Source organism: Aedes albopictus, chromosome 3, assembly GCF_035046485.1.
Source record: "Aedes albopictus strain Foshan chromosome 3, AalbF5, whole genome shotgun sequence".
Lineage (NCBI taxonomy): Eukaryota > Metazoa > Arthropoda > Insecta > Diptera > Culicidae > Aedes > Aedes albopictus.
In genome coordinates, this window is record NC_085138.1 from 83,628,142 (window position 1) to 83,655,033 (window position 26,892).

At 38.9% G+C, this 26,892-nt stretch overlaps 2 protein-coding genes across 3 annotated transcripts in view; one reads left to right on the plus strand and one right to left on the minus strand.

Annotated features, from left to right (window-relative positions):
* LOC134289550 (arrestin domain-containing protein 2-like) overlaps nt 1–14,998 on the minus strand; it is a 28,882-nt gene extending 13,884 nt beyond the window's left edge. Inside the window, exon 1 of the mRNA XM_062855508.1 lies at nt 14,690–14,998. Within this exon, the coding sequence (XP_062711492.1) occupies nt 14,690–14,828 (139 nt within the window). The 5' untranslated portion in view covers nt 14,829–14,998. The remainder of the gene's footprint in view (nt 1–14,689) is intronic.
* LOC134289551 (arrestin domain-containing protein 3-like) overlaps nt 1–22,745 on the plus strand; it is a 37,447-nt gene extending 14,702 nt beyond the window's left edge. Inside the window, exons 2-3 of one of the 2 annotated variants that reach the window (XM_062855510.1) lie at nt 21,281–21,471; nt 21,528–22,745. In XM_062855510.1, the coding sequence (XP_062711494.1) occupies nt 21,336–21,471; nt 21,528–22,537 (1,146 nt within the window). In that variant the 5' untranslated portion in view covers nt 21,281–21,335 and the 3' untranslated portion in view covers nt 22,538–22,745. Of the gene's footprint in view, nt 1–21,045; nt 21,472–21,527 lie in introns of those variants that run through there. The other variant, XM_062855509.1, reaches the window with a different exon arrangement.
* The last annotated feature ends 4,147 nt before the right edge of the window (nt 22,746–26,892 follow it).

Sequence of the window (26,892 nt, forward strand, 5' to 3'; positions counted from 1 at the left end):
AAAGCGGACGAGATAGCCAAGCTAGGGAGGAACCAACCGATTCAAGACATCGCTGTGCCTGCTGAAGATGCTGTACGCGAAATAAAACGAAGAATTTGGAGTAAATGGGAATCAGAATGGCATCAAAACAGATGCCACTTACGGATGATCAAACCAACACCTATAAAATACCCGGACAGGAAATGCCCCTCGGAGCAGCGTGTTCTCACTCGTTTACGGATCGGACACACAAGACTAACTCATGTGTATTTAATAACTCGTGAGGATCCCCCGACTTGCACATACTGTGGAGTGCGAGTCACGGTGGATCACATACTGGCTGAATGTAGAGGTTACGAACAGGATAGAAAACAATGTGGCATTAACGGTTCAATAGCTGATACACTTGCATACAACCCTAGAGCTGAGAATGCAGTTGTAAAATTTCTTAAAAATTCTAATTTATTCACTAAAATTTAAGAATGACTGTAGTATTAGAGATAGAAAAACCATTATGTTATTATAATAATTGTATATTAACAATAACTAGTTGGACACGAATGCCAACCTATTTGGTAAAGTGTCCTTAATAAAATATAATAATAATAATAACTTTATGTTTACCAAAGTAGTTTGAGAAACCATAAGCGTTGCTATATATTTGCTATATATTATGGGTCATCCTCACTTTTATGGTGTTAGTTTATAGAAACAACTGCTGTAACAAGAGGTGTTTTTGTTTTAAACAGTAACATTACAAAACCAAATATGATTCATGAAAATTTTAACTATCAAGAGTCACTTCATGATAATTTTGTGATGATTTAGGTCATCCAATGTTTCATGGACCACACAATTTTATATCTATGTACACTTAATAATGATACATAATGAACCATATTTACTCATATTCTTCAAAGACTAGTAGGCATTGTTCTGTACCTTTGCTTGCTAAAACTTTTATAAAACTCATTTTTTTTTTTAATCTGCATTCGTTGTAGTCATTAGACGAGCTTTGTGGTCCGCTTCTAATTTATATGCAGAAGGTCCTGGATTCAATCCCTGGCACTTCCCATTTCTCATACTTTGTATCTTTCTATCTACTTTCTCTCTCCTACATATAAATACATCTAATTTATAGTCATGTGTTCGTAGCGATCGCTAGAACTAGAAACGGATTGAAAAAAAACCGTTTCCCTTCCTTCAAACTTTCATCACAGCACAATGTGAATCTATCATATAACGCCTACAAGTTATGCAACTAAGTGAACTGTGTCGCTTCACAGTAATCTTCACGCAATCTATCACTTTACGGCTGGCATCCATGTACCAATGCATGAACTCTACGCCAAAAATAAAACATTTTCCTATCAACACACCGACTGACCTTGTGACCTTGTGCAGGTGCAGAGGACTCAACGGCCTGTTGGCGACAAGTGATAATCACTTTCCTCCTCTTCGCTTCCCCACATTGACCTGTAACCTGACGCAACCGGCGCCATTGTTGCCATAAAATACAAGACCACCAAGATGCATGTTAGTACCAAGAAGCCATCTCATTGGTTCCTTGTGAGAGTGTAGCTGATCTGGCGGTACTGGAGTAGCATCTGCGGGCGGTCAGTCAAGTTTAAGTTTAAGTTTAAATTTGCATTCGTTGTAGTCATTATTTGTGCTATAAAACTAGTTGCGTTACTCAAGCAAAGTTTCATAACAACCGGATAACATACTGTGTTATCTGATATCAAAAATAACTAACTCAAATCGTTATTATTATTAATACTTTATTATAGAGATTTTCAGTCCAAGGCTGGTTCATCTCTTTCTAACTCAAATAGTTCTCATTTTGGCTGAATAAGCAGGCAACATAACACACATGGTAACAGCCAAGTAGAGTAATGCGGGGCAAAAGTTCGCAGTGGGTCTTTTTCTGAGCACGAGTTAAGAATCCAAGCAAATCTGTATGGCTTCGACACATAATCAGGTCAGTTATTCGTCAATAAAATTTGGTACGATTTCGTTATGGTGTGGCAGAGTTATGCGAAAAAATGTGTTTCTAGGTGTTTTGATAGAACTTTTGGACCTTTTGGAACAAGAATTTGTCGTAACAGCAAGAAGAAGAATCTCATAACCTCTTGATGTCGGAGAATCATTATTCCATTGTAGGTCGAGAGGTGCATTCGAATAAACAATAAAGTACTAGTGCTTCGTGCAGAAAGGGACATTGCTAAAACCTCGACAGTGGTGCAAAAGTTCGCAGTAGCTGTGGGGCAAAAGATTTTTGAATCTAGTACATCAATATAATTACAGAATATTTCTAGTAAGAAACTAGTATATATGTCTAATATGTGTAGTATGCACCCTGAAATCCTTCCTGCAGAGGGTTTGAACTTAGTTTTGTAAGAAGATCGATTGTAAGGCAAACATTATGTTCTAAATGGGTGAATCTAGAAATGAAAATGGCTAAAAAAACATTTGAAAACATTTTCTTCGTCATCCTTGTTGTGTCTTTTTGTATGTTTCTGAAAGTCTTATGTTCATCTACTTTACCGGGGTCTTTCATAGCTTAGTTTGTAAATTTACAGTTATAATTCATCACCTTACTGACGGGGAATTAGATTCGATTACGGTTCCGTTCAACAGTTTTTCTGCATATTTGATTTTTTTTTTCGAGTGTTTTGTGCAATACGTATCTCTATGATTACCCCACAATGTATTTTAACAACTTTAGTAACGCTGGAAAGGACAGCTCTCAATTAATAGTTGTGGAAGTCTTCATAAAATACATTGTATACAAAAGCTGAACACTAGGTCGTATTCCAGTTGGGCCGTAATGCTAAGAACAGAAAGAAATAGATTTCATGGCTACAGTGAAAGGACGAACATGAATTAACATGAAATAAATGAACATCACATCAATAAACTACCCTGTACAAGGTGCGAACTTTTGCCCCGCATAATGCGAACTTTTGCCCCCACTATAGGGCAAAAGTTCGCATTGGAGTACTTGTATTAAAAATTGTATTAATAAAACTACAAAGGGAACGCGAAAAAATCTAGTACTACGTTTTGAAGGCAACATGATAGGGACCCGTTTAACGAAGAAAAACGATATTATTTTCTTTTCGTTAAATAGTTGTTTTGTGAAGTCTGTTAGGTGCGAACTTTGGCCCCGCATTACTCTATACTCGTGATATCATTAAAATATCTCATTATGTTATCTTCAAGGGCCTGTAAACCAATTAAATTTATCCAATTGAAAAATTATTTTGTTATCAGAAAGATGTTTGCAACGGTCATTGATAACTCTCGCTGTTGTTGTCGACGATGATGTCCCCAGTTTGACAGGTATGATAGCATGGATTATCAAGTTGAGTTATGGAGCGAACACTGGTTATCACTTGATACTGGTCAGTTATTGTACTTTGCTCGCATAGTCTAACCCACCCAGATCCGTAAACTTCTGTGGAACTCAGAGCCATTCCAAAATACCTTTGAGATATTTCAGGATTACTAAACTTCCTTACTAATGGTCATGGGTTCGATGCCAGCCCCGGTAATTGCATTTTTTTCGTTAGCTGCTTTTCTCCCCGGAAGTGGATGGCACTGACCCTCTCGAATACATTTAGGCGCTATAGAAAGTGTAGCAGCTGCTGTCAAGTGTATTCTCATACGTAGTGCCCAAAAGGACAATAGAGCTGTAAATTAGGTTGAGTGGTTAAGAATATTAAAAAAATATTTTTTATGACCCCAGTTGATCTGATAATGTCTATTGAACTTTCAGAAAACTTACTGTATATGATAGACGACGTAGTTTTGCATAATGAAAGAAACTACCTGCTGTTACACCCGTAGACTTTAGGATTTAAACTCAAGAACAGTTTGGATAACCTAGGATATCCTGACTGATCTGATACTGTCTTTTGAACTTTCAGAAGATTTACTGGACATGATAGAATACAAATCGTAGCTTTGTATAATGAAATAAGTTACTGTTACACACGTAGACTTCAAGGTCTAAATTCAAGAATAGATTGGATGACCTAGGATATCCCAACTGATCCGATACTGTCCCTTGAACTTTCAGAAGACTTACTGGACATGATAGAATACCAATAGTAGGTTTAGGGTATTATCTCAAGAACAGTTTGGCTGACCTAGGATACCCCGACTGATCCGATACTGTCTATTGAACTTTCAGAAGACTAACTGGACACGATAGCAAATCGTAGCTTTGTATTATAGAAAAAGTTACTGTTCACCCGTACACTTTAGGAACTAAACTCAAGAACAGTTTGATGACTTGGGGAACCCCGACTGATCTGATGCTGTCTATTGAACTTTCAGAAGAGTTACTGGACATGATAGAATACAAATCGTAGCTTAGTATATTAAAAGAAGTTACTGTTACATCCGTAGACTTCAAGGTCTACACTCAAGAACTCAAGAACAGTTTGGATGTTCCGACTGATCTGAAATTATCTATTGTAAGTTCAGAAGACTTACTGGACATGATAGAATACAAATAGTAGCTTTAGGGACTTAACTCAAGAACAGTTTAGATCACGTAGGATATTCCAACTGATCCGATACTGTCTATTGAGCTTTCAGAAGACTTACTGGACTTGATATAATACAAATCGTAGTTTTGAGAAGTTATCGTTACATCCGTAGACTTTAAGATCTAAACATAAGATTAATTCGGATGATCTAGGATATTACGACTGATCTGATGCTGTCTATTGAACTTTCAGAAGTGTTAGTGGACAATGGACATGATAGAATACAAATAGTAGCTTAGTATAATAAAAGAAGTTACTGTTACACCCGTAGAGTTCAGGGTCTAAACTCAACAACAGTTTGGAAATTCCCACTATCTGATATTATCTATTGAAAGTTCAATAGCCTGATCTGATGGAATTTCAGAATATAGAATACAAATAGTAGCTTTAGGGACTTAACTTAAGAACAGTTTGGATGACTTAGGATATCCCGACTGATTCGATACTGTCTATTGAACTTTCAGAAGACTTACTGGACATGATAACCTATTTTCAAGGGAGCTCTTGGAGGCCCTTAAACAATCTTATAAGATCCCTTTGATAATTCCTCCTTACGCTTAGCTTTCTGCCGCCCTCTGTCCCGTAAACCCTCCTTCATTCTCTGCTTAAGTAAAAAAGCATTTCTTGCTTAGACCATAAGATTCACTAATTTCAACTGTAAAAATACGAGAAATCCAGAACATTGCACAGCACTGCTTTGTAAGCGCCATGATATTGCAACCATCATCATACAATTTTATTACTTTGCGTGGTGTTCAAAGTTCATTCTACAGTCTATGGTGATTCCCGTGCTCGTTCCGACCTGTGGAAATCCTTTCGAAAATAATTTTACGACCCCCAAAAAAGAGTTGAATCATCATTTATACGGGGAGCCTTAATCTCCATTCTAATTATTATCGACAGCTCGGAGATAGCACATTGTTGTTTGATAACACACCAAAATGAACCGAAGATGGCGCGCGAAGGCAGGTATGATTCACTTTTCGCATGGCACATACCGCTTTTAGAGCGATAACGAGCAGCGCGAGTCTGATGAATCTCCTTTGTTTCGGATATGGCTATCACGGGTTGTGCGGCGATTTGGGGATGGGGGGAAGTGCAGCGCAGGGCCCGTGCGTCATTTCAAAACACAAGTGAATGCACAATATTCATTATCGGTGATTGGAACGGTGTGTTCGGAAACGATTTGAAGTCCCTATGCGCTAATAGGTCATTGGTCAGGAAGCTAGGCGCGCGGGTATGATGGATTACCATTATGGCTGACCAGCTAGCAGTGGCCGTTCCAGGTATTGCTTGAACTTGATGACACTGTCGCCTGATCGATCCCGTGTTTTGCGCGTGGGTGGTTAAGGTGATTGATTTTGTCTGGTGGACAAGATTAAGATAGGGGGCTGGGCTTGGCCGTGGTATATCCATAACAGTACTATCGATGAGATTTGCAGCGATATCAGTAGAGGCTTTTAGATGCTTGAGCATGAGAGAGTAGTATGAATGTTTGTTTCTTGGATAGAGTATCTTCGCGCCTGCTACACGCAGAACTCGCAACGAGTAACTTTCACGCAGCGACCGAAAGGACAAAAGAATTTTCACGCAGATTTGTGTAACACCGGATCAGCACATTTTTTGTGTTGATCCAGTCGTACACAAATATGAGTGAAAAATCCTTTGTCTTTTTGCTCGCTGCGTGAAAGTTACTCGTGCGCTGTGTTGTTTCATTTAAGGGTGTACACGATATGCGAATAAAAACTGACCATTGGCATTGTAAGCTCTTAGGGCCGATTTCTTCACCTCGGCTTAACCGGTAAGCCAGGCTTACCCATACAGTTAAACCTGGCTTAACGCTTAAGGCGAAACTGGAAGCATTTCCTCACTTTTTGGTTTTTGATTTTTTATTAAATAACGAAGCAATATTTTCAAAATCGGTTTTCATGCACATGTGGAGTATGGATCAAGGTATCTCCTGAATTTTTTTGTAGTGGAAAATGTTTTTCGTTTTTGCAGAAACCATTTTTGAACAAAATTCCACAAAAAAATGGTTTCTGCAAAAATGGAAAACATTTTCCACCTCAAAAAATTCAGAAGATACCTTGATCCATACTCTACATGTGTACGAAAACCGATTTTGAAAATATTGTTTCGTTATATAATAAAAAATCAAAAACCGAAAAAATGAGAAAATGCTTCCAGTTTCGCCTTAAGCCAGGGTGAAGAAATCGTTCCTTAGTTAATAACTGTGGAAAGCCAAGCTGAGGAGCAAGCTTGGTCCCACTTTGAACGTAGCTCTAGAAAGATGGAGAAGTAGAGCAATCACAACAAACCTATAGAATGTTCTTGGTTTGTTCTAGAAATGAACAGTGTAGTGATAACAATACACTGAAAATATTCTTTCGTAAAACCTGAACGCAAAACATATTTGCATGCCAGTGTGGAAATCACCCAACGAATTTTATTTTAAGGAAAACAAACCATCATCGTCTATCGAAAAACCAAAATGCAGTTTTCTCTCTGAAATCCTAACCAAAACAATGTTAATAAATAATTATCACTATCCCTTTCGGGACGGAGTGCAAAAAAATGAAATCTCCATACAAATGGCTCAACTTTGGCTCTCCAGAACTCCAAGATTTCCCAGCAATTTTCCTTATTTGAAAGAATTATTCTTTATCTATCGATTTCTAGCTTTGACTACCTAGATAAATCGGAAATAAAAAATGTGCGATAGATAAAACTTTTTCATGTTTTATGGTTTTTGTCCACTTTTTGTTTAATTTGTTGTGGTAAATATCACATTGATTAATTGTTTGATTTGTCTTTATTTGAGAGACTTTCAGCCCTTGGCTGGGTAAATATCACAGGCGATGTAAACAAAAGTTTTTTTGCACACGTACAAGTTCAGTGTTGGGAATACTCACTTGCAAGAGTGATACTCACTTGCTTCTATCTCAGTTCAGAAGCATGCTATCAAGAGATAATGTTTGAACGGCTTTTAGATTGCAGTTGAATCTAATAGTTTGTCGAATAAAGTAAAGGTCGCAAATGCATACCAAAGTTGTAAGAGAGCTGTGAGTACGAGGTGAGTAAAATTCGTGTAATTTATACTCACCTTGTGCTCACAGCTCTCTCACGGTTTTGGTTTGCGTCTGCGACCTTTACTTAATTCGGCAATCTTTTAGATTAAATTACAATCTAAAAGCCCTTCAAACATCATTTTTTGATAGCATGCTTCTGGACTGAGATTGAAGCAAGTGAGTATAACTTTTTGCTAGTGAGTATTCCCAACACTGACAAGTATAAGTAGTGGCTGAATTATTAAAACAGTTTATATCACATCAAACAAAGACTAAACAGATGAAATAAAGTTGCAAGACTGTTATTGCTCAACAGCACAGTTGTGCTGGTTCGTCAAGAAAGGGCTATGAATCCATGACAGTTTTGTGATTTAGAGCAAGGGAAAACTGCTTTTGATTTATTGATGATTGCTGATGACTGAGCGATGGTACTTTGAGCCTTAAAGTCAGGTTTATTATTCGCTGATGCGCTGCCAAGCAGCAGGCAGGAGCTTCTGTTTTAAGACTCGTTATCTGATCTGATATTTTGTGTTCTCACGAGGCGCCAAACACTTAGAGACCAGACCATTCAATTGATTTGTTGGTCCATTTCTTCGACCATTGTTAAAATATCTTATCAGTTAGGATATCATATTCGGTCGTCGTGACTGCATAACGGAATGGGTGTGCTCACGAAGCACGAGGCTCGATTTAGTCTTGTGTAAATAAGGCATGTTTGATCAACTGATGTTGTGCATTATATCTCGAACGTGATTTTGTTTTTTTTTTCTAGAAAGGCCATACAATAGAGTGGGTCATCGTTTATATGGAAAAATGAAAAATTCAATGGTATCCCATCAGATCAAAGCTTTTTTGATCCCATTTCAGGACCCAAATAAGTGTGCAACATTTGGGCACTATCGGTTGTGTCTACGTTTTGCGCATCGCGTTAGAAGTTTGTATGGGATTTTACATGGGAAAACACACTTTTTTGCATTTCTCTCATGACAAGCTCGATTTTTTCTTAAACCATGTAACCGATAAAGTGAAAACATAGGGTGTCCTGAAAAACTTTGTCGAAGACCGCGAAGTGATTTGATGCTAATGAAAAAAGTTATAATGTTGGCATTGCTTGCCGAAACAGCATGATTTTGTTGCTATTGTTATTCCTTGACATGGTAAAACATAAACACACGCATGCGGTTCGTTGGTTATAACTATTTTCACAAGCATTAGATCGCTTTGCGGTCTTCAACAAAGTTTTTCAGAACATCCTAGGCTATCATTTTACAGTATCGGTTGAAAAGTTTCAGACAAACTTTTTCGACTTATGACAAATGCAAAAAAGTATGTTTTCCCATGCAAAATCCCATACAAATTTCAATTGCAATGCGCAAAGTGTAGACGCAACCGATCGTGCTCAAATTTTGCACAGATACTCAGGACCTGAAACGGAACCAAACAAGCTTTGATCTGAGAAAATGGTTCCGATGACCCATGCTACCGTACAATTGTCTTAACCCTTTGGAGACGGCATTTTCACCATTCTGGATGCAGCCTCGCTGGTTCAGAACACGTTTGTGATGGTCGATTTTCTCGGCTGGGCCCATATGACCCATCCGTCCCCAAAGGGTTAAACCTTGTCACTCTCCAAATGATAGCTAAAAGTGTCAGAATTGAAAGTTAGTATGACGGCAACATTTAAAAATGGCATTGAGAGTCATACAAACATAATCAAATAGAATCAGTTGAACAATTTGGATCACCTAAAGGCTGTAATGGTGAAATTTACAGACTGATAAATTGCACAATTTTTGGGATCATTTTGGCCTTTTTTAAGGGATTTCCTGTTCGCAGCTTTGAAAGAATATCTTGCAAAACTTATCGATGTTTAGTTGTAAAACCTCCTTGGGAATCTTTTTCTAGTGGATTTGGCGAAATTTCTGAAGGAATCTCTGCAAAGATTTATAGGTGAAATTTCTTTGTTCTGGGAAAAATACTTGCAAAAATCGCTTTAGATACTATTGTGGAAATCCATGTAGGGAATTTCTCGCGCAAAACTTTAAGAGGCTCATGAAGACGCTCCCTGAACCGTACAATTTTTGTGAGAATTCGTAGCCAATTTGGAAGACAGAATTTTCCAAAGATTTGAAGTAGAATTTTCAATGTAAAGTCTTAGGGCATGTCTGACACAATTACTAGCAGAATGTTAAGAAAAGTCTTTCCCACATGGTGCCCAGGTATAACTTTAAACGATATTTTCAGAATGAATCTGAAGAGATAAAACTCTATAGGAAGGGTAATTTTCCAATTGTTGCACGGCTAAAAACTCGCCTATTGTTTCACACTCCATGCTATTCTTATGAGGTGTGCAACAATTGGCGATTTTTTAGCCGTGCAACAATTGGAAAATTACCTTAATGTAGCCTTCTATAGCTTTTTTTTTTTAAATTTTGATCTTAATATCATTTTTGTCAGCTAAAATTGATTTAAACATGTTTTGGATGGCGATTCTTTTTTATTTGCGATTTATATGTATTTTTTGGCAATATTTTTGGGAAATAATGTAGACGTTTATTTAATTTGTGAAAGTATATTAGTACATGAAATTTAGAAAACTTTTTGAAAGAAATACATGGAGGAATTGCTGATTTATCCCTAAAATTTATGAATAAACTTTAGAAAGATTTAGAGCCTTGGATAATTTGGATATGTGGGCTCATGAAAATGGATTTACATTTTCAGTTCAAAAAACAAAATTTATTTTATTTTCTAGAAAACATTCGCCCATAAGCATTAATTTATTTCTCAATGGACTTGAAATAGAACAAATTGATGAGTATAAATATATTGGTATTTGGTTTGATTCTAAATTAAATTGGAACACTCATATTATATACATACAAAAAGTGTGTTCAAGAAGAATTAATTTTCTTCGTACAATTACAGGTACATGGTGGGGTGCAAGTCCTTCTGATTTGATAACATTATATAAAACCACTATTCGTTCAGTAATGGAATATGGTTGCTTTACTTTTGGAAGTACTGCGCAAACTCATTTTTCCAAACTTGAAAAAATACAATTCCGTTGTTTGAGAATTTGTTTAAAACTAATGAATTCCACTCATACTCAATCTGTTGAAGTTCTTTCTGGTATTATCCCACTGAAAATTCGTTTTCAGGAGCTAAATTGCAAATTTTTGATAAATTGTTTTGCAAATAATCATCAAATCATAAACACTTTGGAGTCGTCATACCAAATTAATTCTACTAATAGAATATTGGATTCCTTTATTCATTGTTCAAATCAAGATCTTTTACATGTGCATTCGAATGGGTTTTATGATTTCAAATTAAATATACATACATATGAACCATTAATTGACTTGTCCTTATTTTATGAATTGCGGCAAATACCAAAGCTTGAACATTCGAAATTTGCAAATTTACTATTTAAACGTAAATTTGATGGATTCAACCCTACACAAATGTATTTTACAGATGGCTCTCTAATTGATGGCACCGCATGTTTTGGAATATATAACGTATTTTCAGCTCATTTTTATAAATTACAATCTCCGTGTTCTGTTTTCATAGCAGAACTCATTGCTTTGTATTTTACTTGTAACATGATCAAAGATTGTCCGCCCAATTTTTATACAATATGCTCTGACAGTTTCAGTTGTCTGAGTGCTTTGAATACTATCAAATTCAATTTCAAATCACATCATATCTTGTTGATGTTGAAAAAGATATTGTTTGATTTACATTATGAAGGATATGTTATTAAATTTGTTTGGGTTCCTGCTCATTGTAATATTTATGGCAATGAACAGGCGGATTTATTGGCAAAATTTGGTGTTATGCGTGGACAAATTTATCATCGTGATATATTTCCTTCTGAATATTATCCCAATCTGAGAAATTATTCTCTAAATGCTTGGCAAATCAATTGGAATTCTAGTGATAAAGGGCGATGGTGTCATTCAATATGTCCAAAGGTGAATCATTTTCCTTGGTTTAAAAATGTATCTGGGAGTAGAAATTTCATTTGTGCTTTTTCGAGATTGATATCCAATCATTATATTTGTAATAGTCATTGTAGATTCAAACTTATGCGAATGTGGCTTATCGTATGAAGACATTGATCACATTATAATTAATTGTTCTCGGTTTATTGCACCGAGGAAGATATTATATGATAGCCTAATTGCAGCAGGTTTTTCAATTCCTGTATCTATACGGGATATTTTGGGCTTAAAAAATGAACATATATTGAAACTTTTGTTCAAATTTCTAAATGAGATTGCCTATTTTGTTTGATACTGTTCCCCCTTTTTTTTGGTATTCTTTATTTTCAGCCTTGAAGATTCGTTTCTGATGACCCCCTGACCACCCCCCCCCCCTCCCCCATTAAGATTTCTGGATTTCCGGAGACTCGTTTTACGATTTGGCATGCTGTACTCTTTCAAGATAGCGGCTCCGTTATGGTTCATTGCCGTGTGAGCCTTTAGTTTTAAGTTATTTTTATAATGTTATTTGAAAAGAAAAAGAGGTTTTGTGCCTCTTTGAGAAAGATTTCGTTTTTGAAATGCCGAAATCACTCAAAGGGGGTTTTCCCTCTTTCTAAATTTCAAGTTAAAATAAACAATAACAATAGAAAGATTTAGACAATTATTTTTATAATCTGTTCAAATAAAAATGCCTCGGATTTTGCCAACTAATTTCTTCAACCCTCCTTTGACATTAGGGTCATTTTTTTTTCACCCAAACCCAACACTACGTCAGCGAGCTGCTGCCAACGTGATGCAAAAGGAAGGTTAAGAGTGTCAACTTAAACGACATAAAAATCCTCTATTTTTTCATAAAATTGAGCAAACTATTCTTGACGATTTCTGCCAGAAATCTGATATTCATGGTAGACACTGTGTCAAATACATTAATTCAGTAAAAATGCCATCTTTTTAACAAAACTGAGATAAGATCCATTTTTACTTTTGGGCTTGGAAAAGTGTTTCACCCTTCAATAGTCGCACTGTTTTTTTTTGTTCAAAACGTTGAAAAGGCTTGCCAGCACCAAGGCGGTGATATTGAACCGCATGACTAACGGAAGGTTAATATTTTCGAAAAAGAATTTCACGACATTTAAAAAAAATATAGGCATTAAGTTTAGTTTGAAGTAGGTATATCTCCGATTATTGATGTTTTAGGAAACTTTTCAAAAATGTCTTCCAAAATTGTGGATTATATTGTCTCTAGCTTATATTGTCTCTAAAGATGTTTAAAGATGAACAAAACTATGAATTTTCAGAAATTTGATGTGCAATTAATCTTTTTATGACATGTATGTAGGTTATTATGATGAAAAAGAAGTTTAGAGCTGATCCAGAATCAGTTAAACTGGCTCACAAAAGTTTCGAAGCTCATTCATATTTCATTACTGAAAAATTATCCAAAATACACTGCCCTTCTAAGCCATGTCGTTTTCAATGCAAGTCGCATTTTTCTCACTCACTTAGCCATTTGTAGTTAATATGATATTTTTCCGATCTTGTTTAACCAATCGATATGCCACGATAACGTTAAGCATCTTTCTAATACTCCCTTTGAGATTATAACTTTAGTTAGAGCGGTAGTGTTAAAATATGTGAAGTTTCTGATCACTATTCGTCATTAGGGTGACCATTTCCAAGAAAAGGTGGTCCAACAAATCAAAGTTCTTCAAAACTAAAAAAATTAAAAATGAAAAAGTCATCAGGTCGATTTAAAATTTCTGTTTTTTTTTTTTAAGATAGTGAATTGTAGTTTTCAGAAAAATATATATTGAAAGGTTAAGGAGCAATAAATATGTAAAATCAGAAAATTTGATATAACATAGGTATTAACAATTCAACGATGCATATTTTTTTAGCATTTGCGATTTTTTTAAATGAAATGTAATATTTTCCCATATTAGACATTTTCTTAATTTATTTTTTTTTCGAATCACTATAAATCTATAGATATAAAAATACTAGGTTTCACTAAAAATGGAACACAATCCAGAGTTTTATGAAGATTTACAATATGAGAGAGTTTTAGGGTAGCAAGTACTTAAATATATTTGGCATTCTAGTTTCAAAAAATCATGTCCCAAAACTAGAAAAACATAGTGCGCCTGTACCAGTTATCGCACTACCTAACGAAAACTATTTCTTAAAAAAAAAAAATAAGAAGATTGACAAAAGTTGTCAATCAAAATATGTCTTTTGGCATTTGATTAGTTTTCATACTTTACAGGAAAAATATAGAAATAGCCAAAACTATTTTAAGTATTTATTACGGCGTGTGCCAATGATAGGAATAGCCTAATGAAATGATAGATATGATAGATTTCGCTAGGTAGCGAACAAGATAGAATTTGTGATGAAAACAGAACAATACATTAGGCAGTCGGGTGCCTGAAACTTTTGCCAGTCTTGGTAAGGTGGTATGAACTACCAACCAAGCCGATCTGTTTAAAAGCACAGGTCGCACGGCAGAAGTTTCACGCATTCGATGTATTCGTTCAATACATGGCCTACTTGCCTAATTTCACCTTCTATAAAATTTTCACACTTGTTCGCTACCTAGCGAAATCTATCATATCTATCATTTCATTATCCACTTTGATCTCTACTCCCTTATACTTTGAGTAGAAAGAGACCGATATAGCCACAAAATCATCAAGTTCTTAGTGATATAGTTCTTCATACTGGGGGATGTGTATGCATTGTTTGTGATTTTCTGCTTGATTTTTTTTAAATACCCCGAGTATTTGATTTTTTTATATCTAGAAATCAATAAAGCATCAAGCAATTCTATTAAATTCGTTTCAATTTTAGAATTATAATAAAAAACAATTTCAGTACCAAATCCCCTTGAAGACAAGAAGATGACTCGCTATAATGAAAATTTTTAAATAAACATCCACGGGAATTTGGCGCAGGATATAAATTTATCTATCCAATTAGGGTCTCTCTGCCTGCCAGACTACAGAGATAATGCGCCTCAAAATTGTAACAGCTATTTTTGCACCTGATCTACTTAGAAGAAACCCCCGTTTTCACGCGAAGGTCAACTCACCTCGAAATTTCTTCTTTTTATCCAAAGTAATCACAATGGTCCCGTTGACGGTATCTCCCGGTCGATAAACCCCGGACGAACTGTTATCGAATCGAATTTCGCACTTGACGTGTTTGGAATCCTTCGTTTGGGCTGTCATCCTCCTCGGACAGTCTGATGGGTACGTTTCCGTCCGTTTTAGCTAACTGCTGCGTTGGTAGAAACGGTGTTGGAGGAGCTACTGCCGAAGTGTACTGGTTCAAGATTTGCACAGGACTAGACGACTGGCAACGGTTCGGTCCGGTCTCTTCTTGGTTGCTATTTGTAATGGGAAGCAACAATTTGTTTACGCTTATCTTCCCTCGCACGCGGCGATAATGTTGCGTTATCACTCCCGTGAACGGGGGGCTGGCTGCATGAGCGGATTCAGACCGGGAGGGGTGAAGGCATGGAAAAGATATCTGATGGATACTGGGAAACAGAAGAAGAAATGTCTAGCAAACCTTAGAATGTTGTGAAGATTTTAACTTATCACATAAATAAGCAAATTTCTAGTTAATAACGTTTTTATATACAAAATAAATAATAATATAAAACTTCAAGACTTCATGGAACAACGGACAAGAATTGGAACATGGAAAGTTTTAGCAACAACATGGACAATGAGCGTGTCATGGAAATGCATGGTCTTGGAGAAATTATTCAAAGATTTTGAGGCTTGAAGAAGACGGAATATACGTCGAATCGTCGGAATGTCGATACAATAGTCCTTTTAGCTGCTTAGAAGGATGAAAGAAACTTTCCAAAAAATCAGCAATCACAGTCGAAACTATTAAATTATTTCTAAATGATCAACTAAAACGTTAGTTAGAGCACTTCGAACAACTTCTTCAAGTTTCAACGACAGATAAGCGATCGACATCTCGGCATGAACCGCCTAGGTACGGTGCATCACCCGCGTCAACTCTGGAGCACCATCACTGTATTGATTGAAACAACCTGAAGGACTAAAAGAGCAAGGGTGAGAACGTCTATTCGGTTCAGCATGACAGAAAAGAATGAGTTTATTAAAGGTAATCTAACGGTGCCCTACTAGAGCGGAGGAGTAGAACTTTGGTTGAGCGCGCTTAAGCAAGCTATTTGATGCCGGCCTGGAGAAGCGATTCTGGGCAGAGACAGTTGTTACGGCGGCGGCCTGTATCGTTACTCTCCAGAAGTTCGTCGGTAAACGGCCTGACCTGTCACACCCACGCATTTTTGTAAGGCGAATGATACGGAAATGGCAAGGATGACAGGCGAAGGAGACAAAAAAGGAAGAAAAAAAGACCAAAATGGGATGAGAAGTCAGAATGATCAATGCTCAGTGAAAATTCGGTGGCGTACAGAGACGTAGCAGTCAGCCATGACATGATCTCTTTCTAGATGAACTTTTCGAAATGATTGTGCAGAACGAGGTTGCAGAGGAAGAGCTCGTAGACGGCAAAGAGGATGACCGATCCCCGCAGATGAACTTAGCGAGCCAGATTCCGAGGAGCTCAGAGATGCTAATGATACGCTGATCGGTGCCGATCTACAAGCTGCTGCGCTCCCTCCACAGCAGCGATCGTTGGAAAGGTGCAATGGCAGAGAAGTATCAAGCGTTGATAAACAACCGAAACCGGGAGTTAAGCGATCTGCCAGAAGGATGGAAAGCTCTCCGTTGCAAGTGGGTGTATAAGGTGAAGACAAACTCCGACGGATCTATCAAAAGATGCAAGGCCGCAAAGGCTATTCTCAAGTTACGGGCGTCGATTATGAAGCGACGAAGATATGTACTCGCCCGTATTTCACCATCCGTTATCTGATGCCGCTAGCCACTAGTCTGGATTTGAAGGTACACCAGATGGATGCAGTGACCGCGTTTCTGCAAGGTGAGCTAGGAAATGAAGCCTACATACAGCAGCCCAGTTGTCCGAGAAATGCCTGCAAGTTGATGAAAGCTTTGTACGTACTGAAACAGACAAGCAAAATCTGGAACCAGAACTTGATGGAGAGCTGAAGTGGTTTGGATTGGCACGTGCGTCTACTGTGGTATTGTGGCCGCGTACATATGTCGACGACCTTCTGATATTTGCGAAGAGCCAGTACAAGGTCAATGAATTGAAGAAGTTCATAGGAGGTCTTTAGTTCCTATTTGTTTGCCGCTAATTAATTCTGTAGTGACCCGGGAAAATGCATTGGATAGCCGTAAAGCGTATTTAGCGGTACCTAGTAAAAGGGACGTGAGATCTGCAGCTCATCTACAGCAAGCAAGCAGAAGAACATTTCATCGGATTCTGTGAAGCGGACTGAGGGAAGCAATGTTGAGACGCGACGTTCCATCGCTGGATCATTTTCATGCAATCAGGAGGATCGATTTCATGGATCTGTTAACGACAGTTAAAAGTGGCCTTGTTAACAACGGAAGCCGAATACATGGCCGTCTGTATTAGGCAGCAGCACTAGCGATTTGATGGCGAGGACTATGACAGGAGCTATGGGGAGTATTGGAGGAGATCACCATATATTGCGACAACAAAAGGGCATCCAAGCTAGGTGGGAAAGAAGTCGGTTACTCACCACGGAGTAAGGACAAAACCAATGGCACAAATGTCCCAAATGGAGGATAACGTGTCTCTGTAGCCGTCCTTCTGAAGGACATAGACTAGTCATCCGTCATTATTTCGTCCGTGAGAAGGTCTAAAAAGCTCAAAGCTTACCCCTATCCGCGCAAAAGTTGCATCAACTGAATATTTACGCTATCAGTATGCCATCATAAATCGATATCAACAGAAATTCTAGAACGTAAATGGAGGTGGGTCGAGCACACACTACGAAAAGGTGGAGACGAAATATGGGCCCAGGTTAAGGCTAAAGCAAGCAGCCGCCCTGAATGAAGATAGTTTACTAAGGAGTCGAGGCACAAATTTCCCAAATGGAGGAGAACGTGCCTCTAGAGCCGACCTACTGAAGGAGTCGAAGTAGACTAGTTTCTCCACCATTTCGAAGGTATCCCCATCTATCGTAACACGCTGCTGTCAAGGATTGTCCTGTTTCGCTCAGTTCCGCCTACTAGCATGTACTTTGTTTTTGATGCATTCATCTCCAATCCTACCTTTGCTGCTTCGCGCTTTAGGTGGGAGTACAGCTCTACCACTGTTCTAAATGTTCTGGATATAATATCAATGTCTTTGCGGACGATGCATAAATTGATCGCAGTGAAGGTCTGGTCCGTTGCCGACCGGCCGTCGATTAAATTGGATTGATAACTTCCCACGAACTCATTCGTTTTAGGTTGCAGACGTCGGAAGATGATCTGGGGTAGCACTTTGTAGTAGGCATTCAAAATGGTAATCGCTCTGAAGTTCTCACATCCCAAATGGTCTCCTTTCTTGTGGCTGGGGCAGTTTACCCTTTACTTCCACTCCTTCGGTAGCTGTTCGGTTTCTTGTATTCTGGGCTCATCCTGATGAGTTCAGCTGCGAATTCATTATTATCAACAGCTTTCTTAGTTTTGAGATGGTGAATCCTTATAACTTCCCTCACCATTTTAGTGCGAATGAAGTATTGCTTCTGTACTTTCCAATCACCACACGTCCGTTCGTCAAGAAGCTCCAGAACTTATTCTTATAGATTTCGGCTCGCGGCACGAATTCGTTGCGGAATGCGCTGAGCTTCTGGTAGAACGTCCGTGTTTCTTGTAAATGGCACAGCAGTTCCATTTCCTTGCACTCCGCTTCTTCCTTTTTTTCTGCCGAAAGATGCGGGTCTGCTGTTTTCCTTCTGTTTGTATAGTTCCACGTTCTGCCGCGTTCCTTACTGCAGCATTACCGCCCGCGCTGCGGTTTCCTCCAAACCATTCGTTCTGGTCGAGAAGTTCTCTAGATCTCTCTCTTCTTGGCGTAACGTCCTCATTGGGACAAAGCCTGCTTCTCAGCTTAGTGTTCTATGAGCACTTCCACAGTTATTAACTGAGAGCTTCCTCTGCCAATGACCATTTTGCATGCGTATATCGTGTGGCAGGCACGAAGATACTCTATGCCCAAGGAAGTCAAGGAAATTTCCTTTACGAAAAGATCCTGGACCGACCGGGAATCGAACCCGTCACCCTCAGCATGGTCATGCTGAATACCCGTGCGTTTACCGCCTCGGCTATGTGGGCCCATAGTTCTCTAGATGTGGCACATCAATCTCGCCCTCATCTGGAAATGCTACCTCGAGATTCTACGCGTATGCTGAGACGACATCCAGCTGCTTCAGTCGCTCTAGGATCAAGGATGGGAACACTCACTTGCAAAGAGTTACACTCACTTGCTATGTTCTCAGTTCAGAAGCGTGCAATCAAGAAACGATGTATGGACGACTTTTTCCTTGTGATTTGGTCTAAAAGTTTGTCGAAGAGAGTAGGGATCGCACACGCATACCAAAGCACGCTTCTGAGCTGAGAAAATAGCAAGTGAGTGTAACTCTTTGCAAGTTAGTGTTCCCATCCCTGTTTAGGATATATCGTGAAGAAATCTTTCGTTCGTCAGCTGTTGGGCACTGTACTTCCCAATCGTCCGTCTGACTATCGCCTCCTGACCTATCTGAGCATTTAGTCGTGACTTAGACAGAGTTCGTATTCGTGTTAGAACTGCGCGTAGAATGCCTCCATGATCAGTGCTTCCGGATTGAAAGCTGTGCTCGTTGCTTATGCTAAAGTTGAAGAACCTGCACATTCTTTCGTCACAATTTTCGGCTGGTACCACGGGGAGGTTGGGATAGGAGTTGCTGGGTATAAGGTAGTGATCTCAATGGGATCCGAACTACGCAATTTCCAACCTTTACCGTGCCATTTTTCGGAAATTATAACTGTAACGTACACTCCCGTTCAAAAGTTTGGGGTCACCCCCTCAAAAACATGTCGTTTTTTTAGGCCCACATCTCCACCAATTTACGTCCGATTTCAAAACCCTAGGTTTCATTCAAAAGATAATAAGTCAATGGAACTTTGAACATGATTTAAAAGAAACTTTTACAAAAAAATTTGTATGTAAACTTAACCCAAAGTTGCCAAATTTTCTAAAAAATGAATATAAACTTACGGCAATGTCGCTGGAAGTTGGGTCGACCAAATTTTAAGATAAGAGCGGTAATATGACCCATTTTCTATTAGCTTTCAACTGCTTTTTACAGAACTTAGCTAAAAAATCTAGAAAAAAAGTTATTAAGTAAATTAATCCTTGATGTCATCGACCAAAAGTTTGGGGTCATCCCTCAATATGATGTATCGGCCAAAAGTTTGGGGTCACTTTCGTAAAATATGGAAAAGTGATTTGGTGATATCTTCGTCATCTATAGTTCAATTTTAATTATGTTTGGCTCATTTCAAAGATAATTAGCTAAATTTACGTTTGATGTCTTCAACTTAACGTATTTAACGATTTTTGTATATAAAAATGATATGTAAAGTTAGCACATTTTACCACACTTCAAAAAATGAGGCAACTTTACGTTAAGTTTTAGTATGTAAATTTCAACAAATATGTGTGGTTCAATGTCTATGCAGTAAGTATCATTCATTTTGTTTCAAATAAGCCAAGAAGAATTAAAATTGAATGAAAGATGACAAAGATATCACCAAATCACTTTTCCATGTTTTACGATAGTGACCCCAAACTTTTGACCGATACAGCATTTTGAGGGGTGACCCCAAACTTTTGATCGATGACATCAAGGATTAATTTACTTAATAACTTTTTTTCTAGATTTTTTAGCTAAGTTCTGTAAAAAGCAGTTGAAAGCTAATAGAAAATGGGTCATATTACCGCTCTCATCTTAAAATTTGGTGGACCCAACTTCCAGCGGCATTGCCGTAAATTTATATTCATTTTTTAGAAAATTTGGCAACTTTGGGTTAAGTTTACATACAATTTTTTTTGAAAAAGTTTCTTTTAAATCATGTTCAAAGTTTCTTTGACTTATTATCTTTTGAATTAAATCTAGGGTTTTGAAATCGGACGCAAATTGGCGGAGATATGGGCCTAAAAAATGACATGTTTTTGAGGGGGTGACCCCAAACTTTTGAACGGGAGTGTACGTCTGTTATTTTGAAAGTTCGTTTATTTGTAATAGATTTAAAATACAATGTTATTATGGTATTTTGAAGCTGCGTGCTTATGTATTTCAAATATCAATCACTTCTGAAATTATTTAAATTTAAGTTAACGATTTCAATATTGCTCTATCACGAATTCATTCTGCAAAATGTTTCTTTGCCCCTCCCTTGCAAAACCCCGTCTACACTTGTCGCAATCGTTTTTTCCTTACACCCTGGTAGTGAGGAGCTCAACCTTAGTGTCCACCGTACAGGTGGGGGAAGGTGTTTTTCACTACAAATACCAGGAGTTCAGCATTTAATCAGTCAAATTTGATAGGGTAGCTTCGTATGAATCACTTGCTGTCCTATACTGTTGACGACATTATCAGCAATGATTCGGTATCCAAAACAGAAGCCTGATAACATGGCCCGAGTAATCCCCCGCCGATCGGGTTCTCGTGATAAGGAAAGCTTACAGACATTTCGATAAAATCACTAGTAAATAATTTTCCAAGGATTGAACTCATTTGAGTCGAAACAAGTGTTGTAACGATATGCTACGAGTCCATCATGCCTAAGGAGAAAGCATCCAAACGGGTCAATTGCGATATTCGCTTCGACAATAATCCCAATGGGATCTTCAAAGCGGGAGATACGGCTTCTGGATCTATCAGCCTTACGTTAGCGCAGCCGAAAAAAGTTAGAGGTATGTTTTCATCGAGTAGTATCCAGCTCTATTACGCAGTATGTTTCTCTTTTTAGGTATTTGCTTATTCATAACCGGATTCGCCGAAACTTTCTGGGAGGACAAGGTACCTCATGGCCCCAAGAATAAGAAAACCAAAGCGCAGTTCAAAGGTCGCGAAGACTTCATAACGCAGAAGTCCTATCTAGTCGGATCGGAAACAGGAAGTCCAATTGACCTTGCCACGGGTAACACCTACTACTACTTTCGGTTCAACATTCCGCCATCGGCTCCGACCTCGATGGAGGGAAAGTACGGTCATGTAAGGTACCTCGTCAAGGTTGCCCTTGAACGACCTTGGAAGTACGATCATAACTTCCAAATGCCCTTTACCGTGTTAGCCAAAACCGATTTCGATGAAAACAGTTCAAATCTGAAGAAACCCATCAAAGTGGAAGACCAACTGAGGTTCTACTGCTGGATTTGCAAATCGGCTCCGCTGATGGTAAAAGCAACGGTTCCCAAATCCATGTACACTCCAGGTGATTCGCTGGACGTTCTTATCGAAGTGAACAACCTCAGCAAGGAGGATGTCTCCGAAATCCTGGTGAAGTTCCAAAAAGTGGTCAAGTTCCTGAGTCAAGTGCAGGTCATCGACAGCACCCAACTCTACGCTGAAAACAAACTGATCAAGTACGAAACCATTGAAATGCAGAGGACTTCCTCGGTTGCCAAGCAAGCCAACGCAAATTTTGAAAAGCACTTCCTCGTTGGACCGATCACTCCTACCGAAGAACGCCAGAGCAAAATCCTGAAAATCGGATACGAGATAAACATTCTGGTCAAGCCGAAACTGTCTCCGCAGAGGATTCATCTTACCATTCCCATCATTATCGGATCGGTTGGAGCCAAAACGGAGGAAGCGCTGGAGATTGCCATGTCTGCAGGAGTGGCTAAGCTTGCCGAGGGTTTGAACCGGGATCAACCAACGGCTCCTCCGCCCCCGTACGATGAGAACCAATCGAGTTTGTACCCGTTGAGCTCGTTGCAGCAGGCCTATGCAAGAGAGAATAGTAGCGATGAGTGAAGAGATTTTTTGAGATTATAAATTATTACAGTATACTTTTACATATTGCTACACCACTATAGGGAATATATCAAAAACTGTATTGAGGATAGTTGCTGGTACAAGTGAAATAAGCTTTATCTATATTCTATATTATGTTGATTTTTAGTCTAGTTATAGCATTGAATAACTTGGTGCGTATAACATAAATTTCGACATAAATTAATCATTTTTAGTTTATTTACATACTTATTAATCCGAAAATCTGAGTGTTCAGTATTGTGTTGTTCTTTGCTGAGTATTGTGTTGTTCTTTATAGAGAAGAACATTAATCAAGACAATTAGATGATCGGCATCGAACCACAAAAATCCCACAACAATTGGTGAGATCTTTCCAATATTATGTATTTATAAATAATTCTACTTCAGTATATTTACTTTATAACTGCATATAAGTTGAAAATTCGCCATTTTCAACATCCTTTCATCTATTGGAAGATGCTTCAGTTCTGGGCTCTTTCTAAGTTGATGAAGGGATTTATAAATGCTTGCAAGGACTTGGCCAGGTGTGTGGAGCTGAGTGAATCTATGACATTGTAGATAGTAGCGACATCAGCAATGTCAATGGAAATATTCAACTTTGCAACTCCATCCAAGATTTGTGCAAGTATTCATGCTATGCTATGCTATGCTATACTTATTAATCCGAAAATCTGTGGAACGAATTTAACGAATCCAGTTGAAAACAGTGAGTAATGATTCAGGGCCCACATATGCATGAAAAACCATGAGTATGCAAATCAGAGAAATTTGAAGCCTGTTCTCTGATGTTTTTTTACTCAAGATTCCCAACGTTTGAAAGATCAAACTACGATAGGCTGTTTCGGGCTCGTTTGGTAGTTAACCATCAATGTAACTTCTTTTCTCGATTTGCCTAGATAGCTGTATAGTGTCGGTAGCGGTTGTCTCAATTGGACGGACCACCTGTTCCGGGGGTAAAAATCCTCCAAACAGGGAAGCCCAATCTCCAATCGATGCTTCATTGCCTCTCAATGACAATGGAGAAGTACGACACATATACATTAAATACTAAGAAAACGGGCCACAAAAGACATACTGGTCGCAGTAGCTTACCCGACCAGAAAAAAAGTAGCTAATTGAGAAAAAAATGATCAAGTCGAAGCAACTTGAAGCTTGTTTTGGAGTAGTTTGTGTAGCCGTACGGTATATGGCCGTGTACAAAAATTTAGGCCATTTCATATATTGTGGGTGTAGCACTAAATTGATTTCCGAAACAACTTCATTGACTTCCGCTGCCTTTCCTATGCGTTAAACATAACCTCGGAAGTAGTGCGCTGTACAGTAAATCTGGTTTTCTATACAGCGCCCTACTTCCGATGTAATGTTTAACGCATATGAAAGGCAGCGGAAGTCAATGAAGATTTTTCGGAAACCAATTTAGTGCTAACGCCACAATAATTTAACCATGTATTTAACTGAGCTATTTTGGAAGGTGATCAAAATAGGACCTCTTAATGCCTAAATGGTCCATTCTACTTGGTAAAATGTATGCACAAATTGTACGTTTCGGATTTTTCCTGCTGTGAATGCCAATAAAAAATCGGCTTCGTGGTCTTCCGGCTAGTGTCACCAAGCATTTAGTCGCATCGCGCTAGGAGCGCGGGTTCGATTCCCGCCGCAGCTGTCAGGAAAAGTTTTCGGCTGTGCCACTGGGCGTTGCATGCTAGTCCGTTGTCTAGTGTCGTGCTTCCTTCAAAGAGCGAATAGCTCACTGGAAGTACGTGTCCGTGTCTTTTTAAAGGGATTACCTCCATGAATTTCACAGGAAATCTTCCAGGAATACCTCGGAAATTTCTGCACGAGCTTCACGTGAATACGTCCAGGAGTTCCTTCTGAATTCCACCCAGGCAATTTTTTTGATGAGTTTCCAGAAAACTAATTCAGCAGTTCTCCGGAAATTTATCAAGTAGTTCCTCAAGATTCCCTCCAAGAGTACCTTAGAAATTCTTCAAGATGTTCCTTGAATATTTCTACAGAAGTTCACCGGGAATTCCTCCAAAAGTTCTTTCAAAAGTTTCACTAGGAGTTCATCGGGAATTCCTACAGGAATTCCTCCAGGAGTCCCACAGGAATTCCTTCAGGGGTTCCCTTCTGGAGAATGCCTTCAGGAGGGCGGGAATATCTCCAGGAGTGTCTCGGAAATATCCCCTAAAAGTTTCATCTGCGGAATTCCTTCAGCAGTTTTTCGTAAATTTTTCCAGAAATTTCTACAAGAATACCTTCAGGAATACCTTGAAGAGTTTCCCAGAAATTCCTCCAGAAGATTCCCAGGAATTCCTCCAGCAGTTCCCTGGGAATTCCTCAAAGAATTCCTCGACAATTCCTACAGAAATTCCTCGCGAAAATTTCCAGGGGTTTCTCGGGCATTCCCTTAGAAGTTCTAGAGGAATTGCCCTTGCAGTTCATCTGGAATGCCTCCTGAGGGAAGAACTCCCGGAGAAATTCCCGCAAAGCTTCGGGAAAAATCCCCGGAGAACTCCTGGATGAATCCTTGGAGAACTCCTGGAGGAATTTCAGAGAAACTCTTGAGGCTTCCCGACAAACTATTCTTGCTTTCCACGAGTTCATCAGACATTTGTGCAGGAGTTCCTTGAAAATTCCTCCAAAAGGTCCTCGGCAATTTCTCCAGTAGTTCATCGGAAATTCTTCCAAAAGTTCCTCAGAAATTCCTCCAGGAACTCCTAGGGAATTTCTCCAGGAGCTCCTCGAGATTTTTTTCAAAAACTGCTTAAGAATTTCTCTAAGAGTTCCTTTCGAATTCTTTCTGGAGTTCTTTAAAAGTTCTTCGGGAATTCCTCCAAAAACTCCCCGTGAATTCCTCCAGGAGCTCTTTGGGAATTCCTCCAGAAGATCCGTGAAAATTTCTCCAGAAGTTCCTTGGGAATTTCACCAGGAGTTCCTCGGTAATTCCTCCAGGAGTTCCTGAGAATTCCTCCAGGAGTTCCTCGGAAATTTCTCCAAGAGATTCTCGGGAATTCCTCCAGGAGCATCTCGAGAATTTCTCCAAGAGGAGAAATTTTTGGAGTTTTCCCGATGACCTCCTAGAGAAATTTCCTAGAAACTCCTTGATGCATTTCTGAATAACTCCTGAAGGAATGCCCGAAGAACTCCTACAGAAGTTCCCGAGGATCTTCTGGAAGAACTCCTGGAGGAATACTAGAAAAACTACTATGAATTCTCAGGTTGCTTCTGGAAATAAATGCCGAAGAGCTCGTGGAGAAATCTCCGAGGCGGCCCTGGAGGAATTTTTGGGAACTATGGAAACAAATGTCACGGTACTCCTGGAGTAATTACTGGATGAATACCCGTTAAATTACTAGAGGTATTCCCAGGCACCTCTTGGGGGAATTTCCGAAGAACTCTTTGAAGAGTTCTCTTGGAACTCATGAAGGAATTCCCAAGGAACACCTGAAGACATTCTTGAGGGACTCCTGGAGGAGTTCTCGAGGAAATATTGGCGAAATTTCCAGGCAACTCCTGGAGGAATTCCTGAGGAGCTGTGGGGTATTGGCCGAGAAACTCCTGAAGGAATTCTCGAAGAACTTCTGAAGGTATTGCCGAGGAACTCCTGGAGAAATTTCTGAGGAGCAGCTTTAAGAATTCCTGAGAAACTCCTTTGATCAATTCCCGCAGAATTACCTATGGAAATCCTGAATGAATTTCCTGTGAAGTCCTGAAAAAACTGCCGGGATCTCCTAGGAAAATTTTTGAACATTTTCTGGAGGAATTGACGGAGTAATGGAGGAATTTCCGAGGAAATTCTGAAAAAGGAAGAAAATGGAAGCATTCTCGAAGAACTCCTGTAGAAACTTCTATGCAATGCACAGAAAACTCCTGGAGGAATTTCCTGAGAACTTCTGAAAAAAGTGTCGAGTTTGTGGTGAAATTTCCGAGGAAGTTTTGAAGCAATTCCTTAGAAACATCTCAAATAAAAAAATGGCGAGAAACTCTTGAAAAAAATCCTCCTTCAGAAACTCCATGAGGAACTCCAATGAAGCCCCTGGAGGAATTTCCGAGGAACTCCTGGAGGAACTTCTGAAAGAACTCCTGGAATAATTCTAGAAGAAGTTCGTGATAAGTTCCGAAGGAACTTCTGCAGCATTTCCCGGGGAACTCCTGGAAGCATTTCCTGGGAACTTCTGGATGAATACCCAGGGAACTATGTTATATGTTGGCTTTTACCAGAATCGCGTTCTGGTGGGATTCGAACCCACGACTCCGTACTCGCTAGACCGGCGCTTTAACAAACTAAGCCACAGAACAGGTAATTATTCTGTGAAATAGAAAGTCAAACT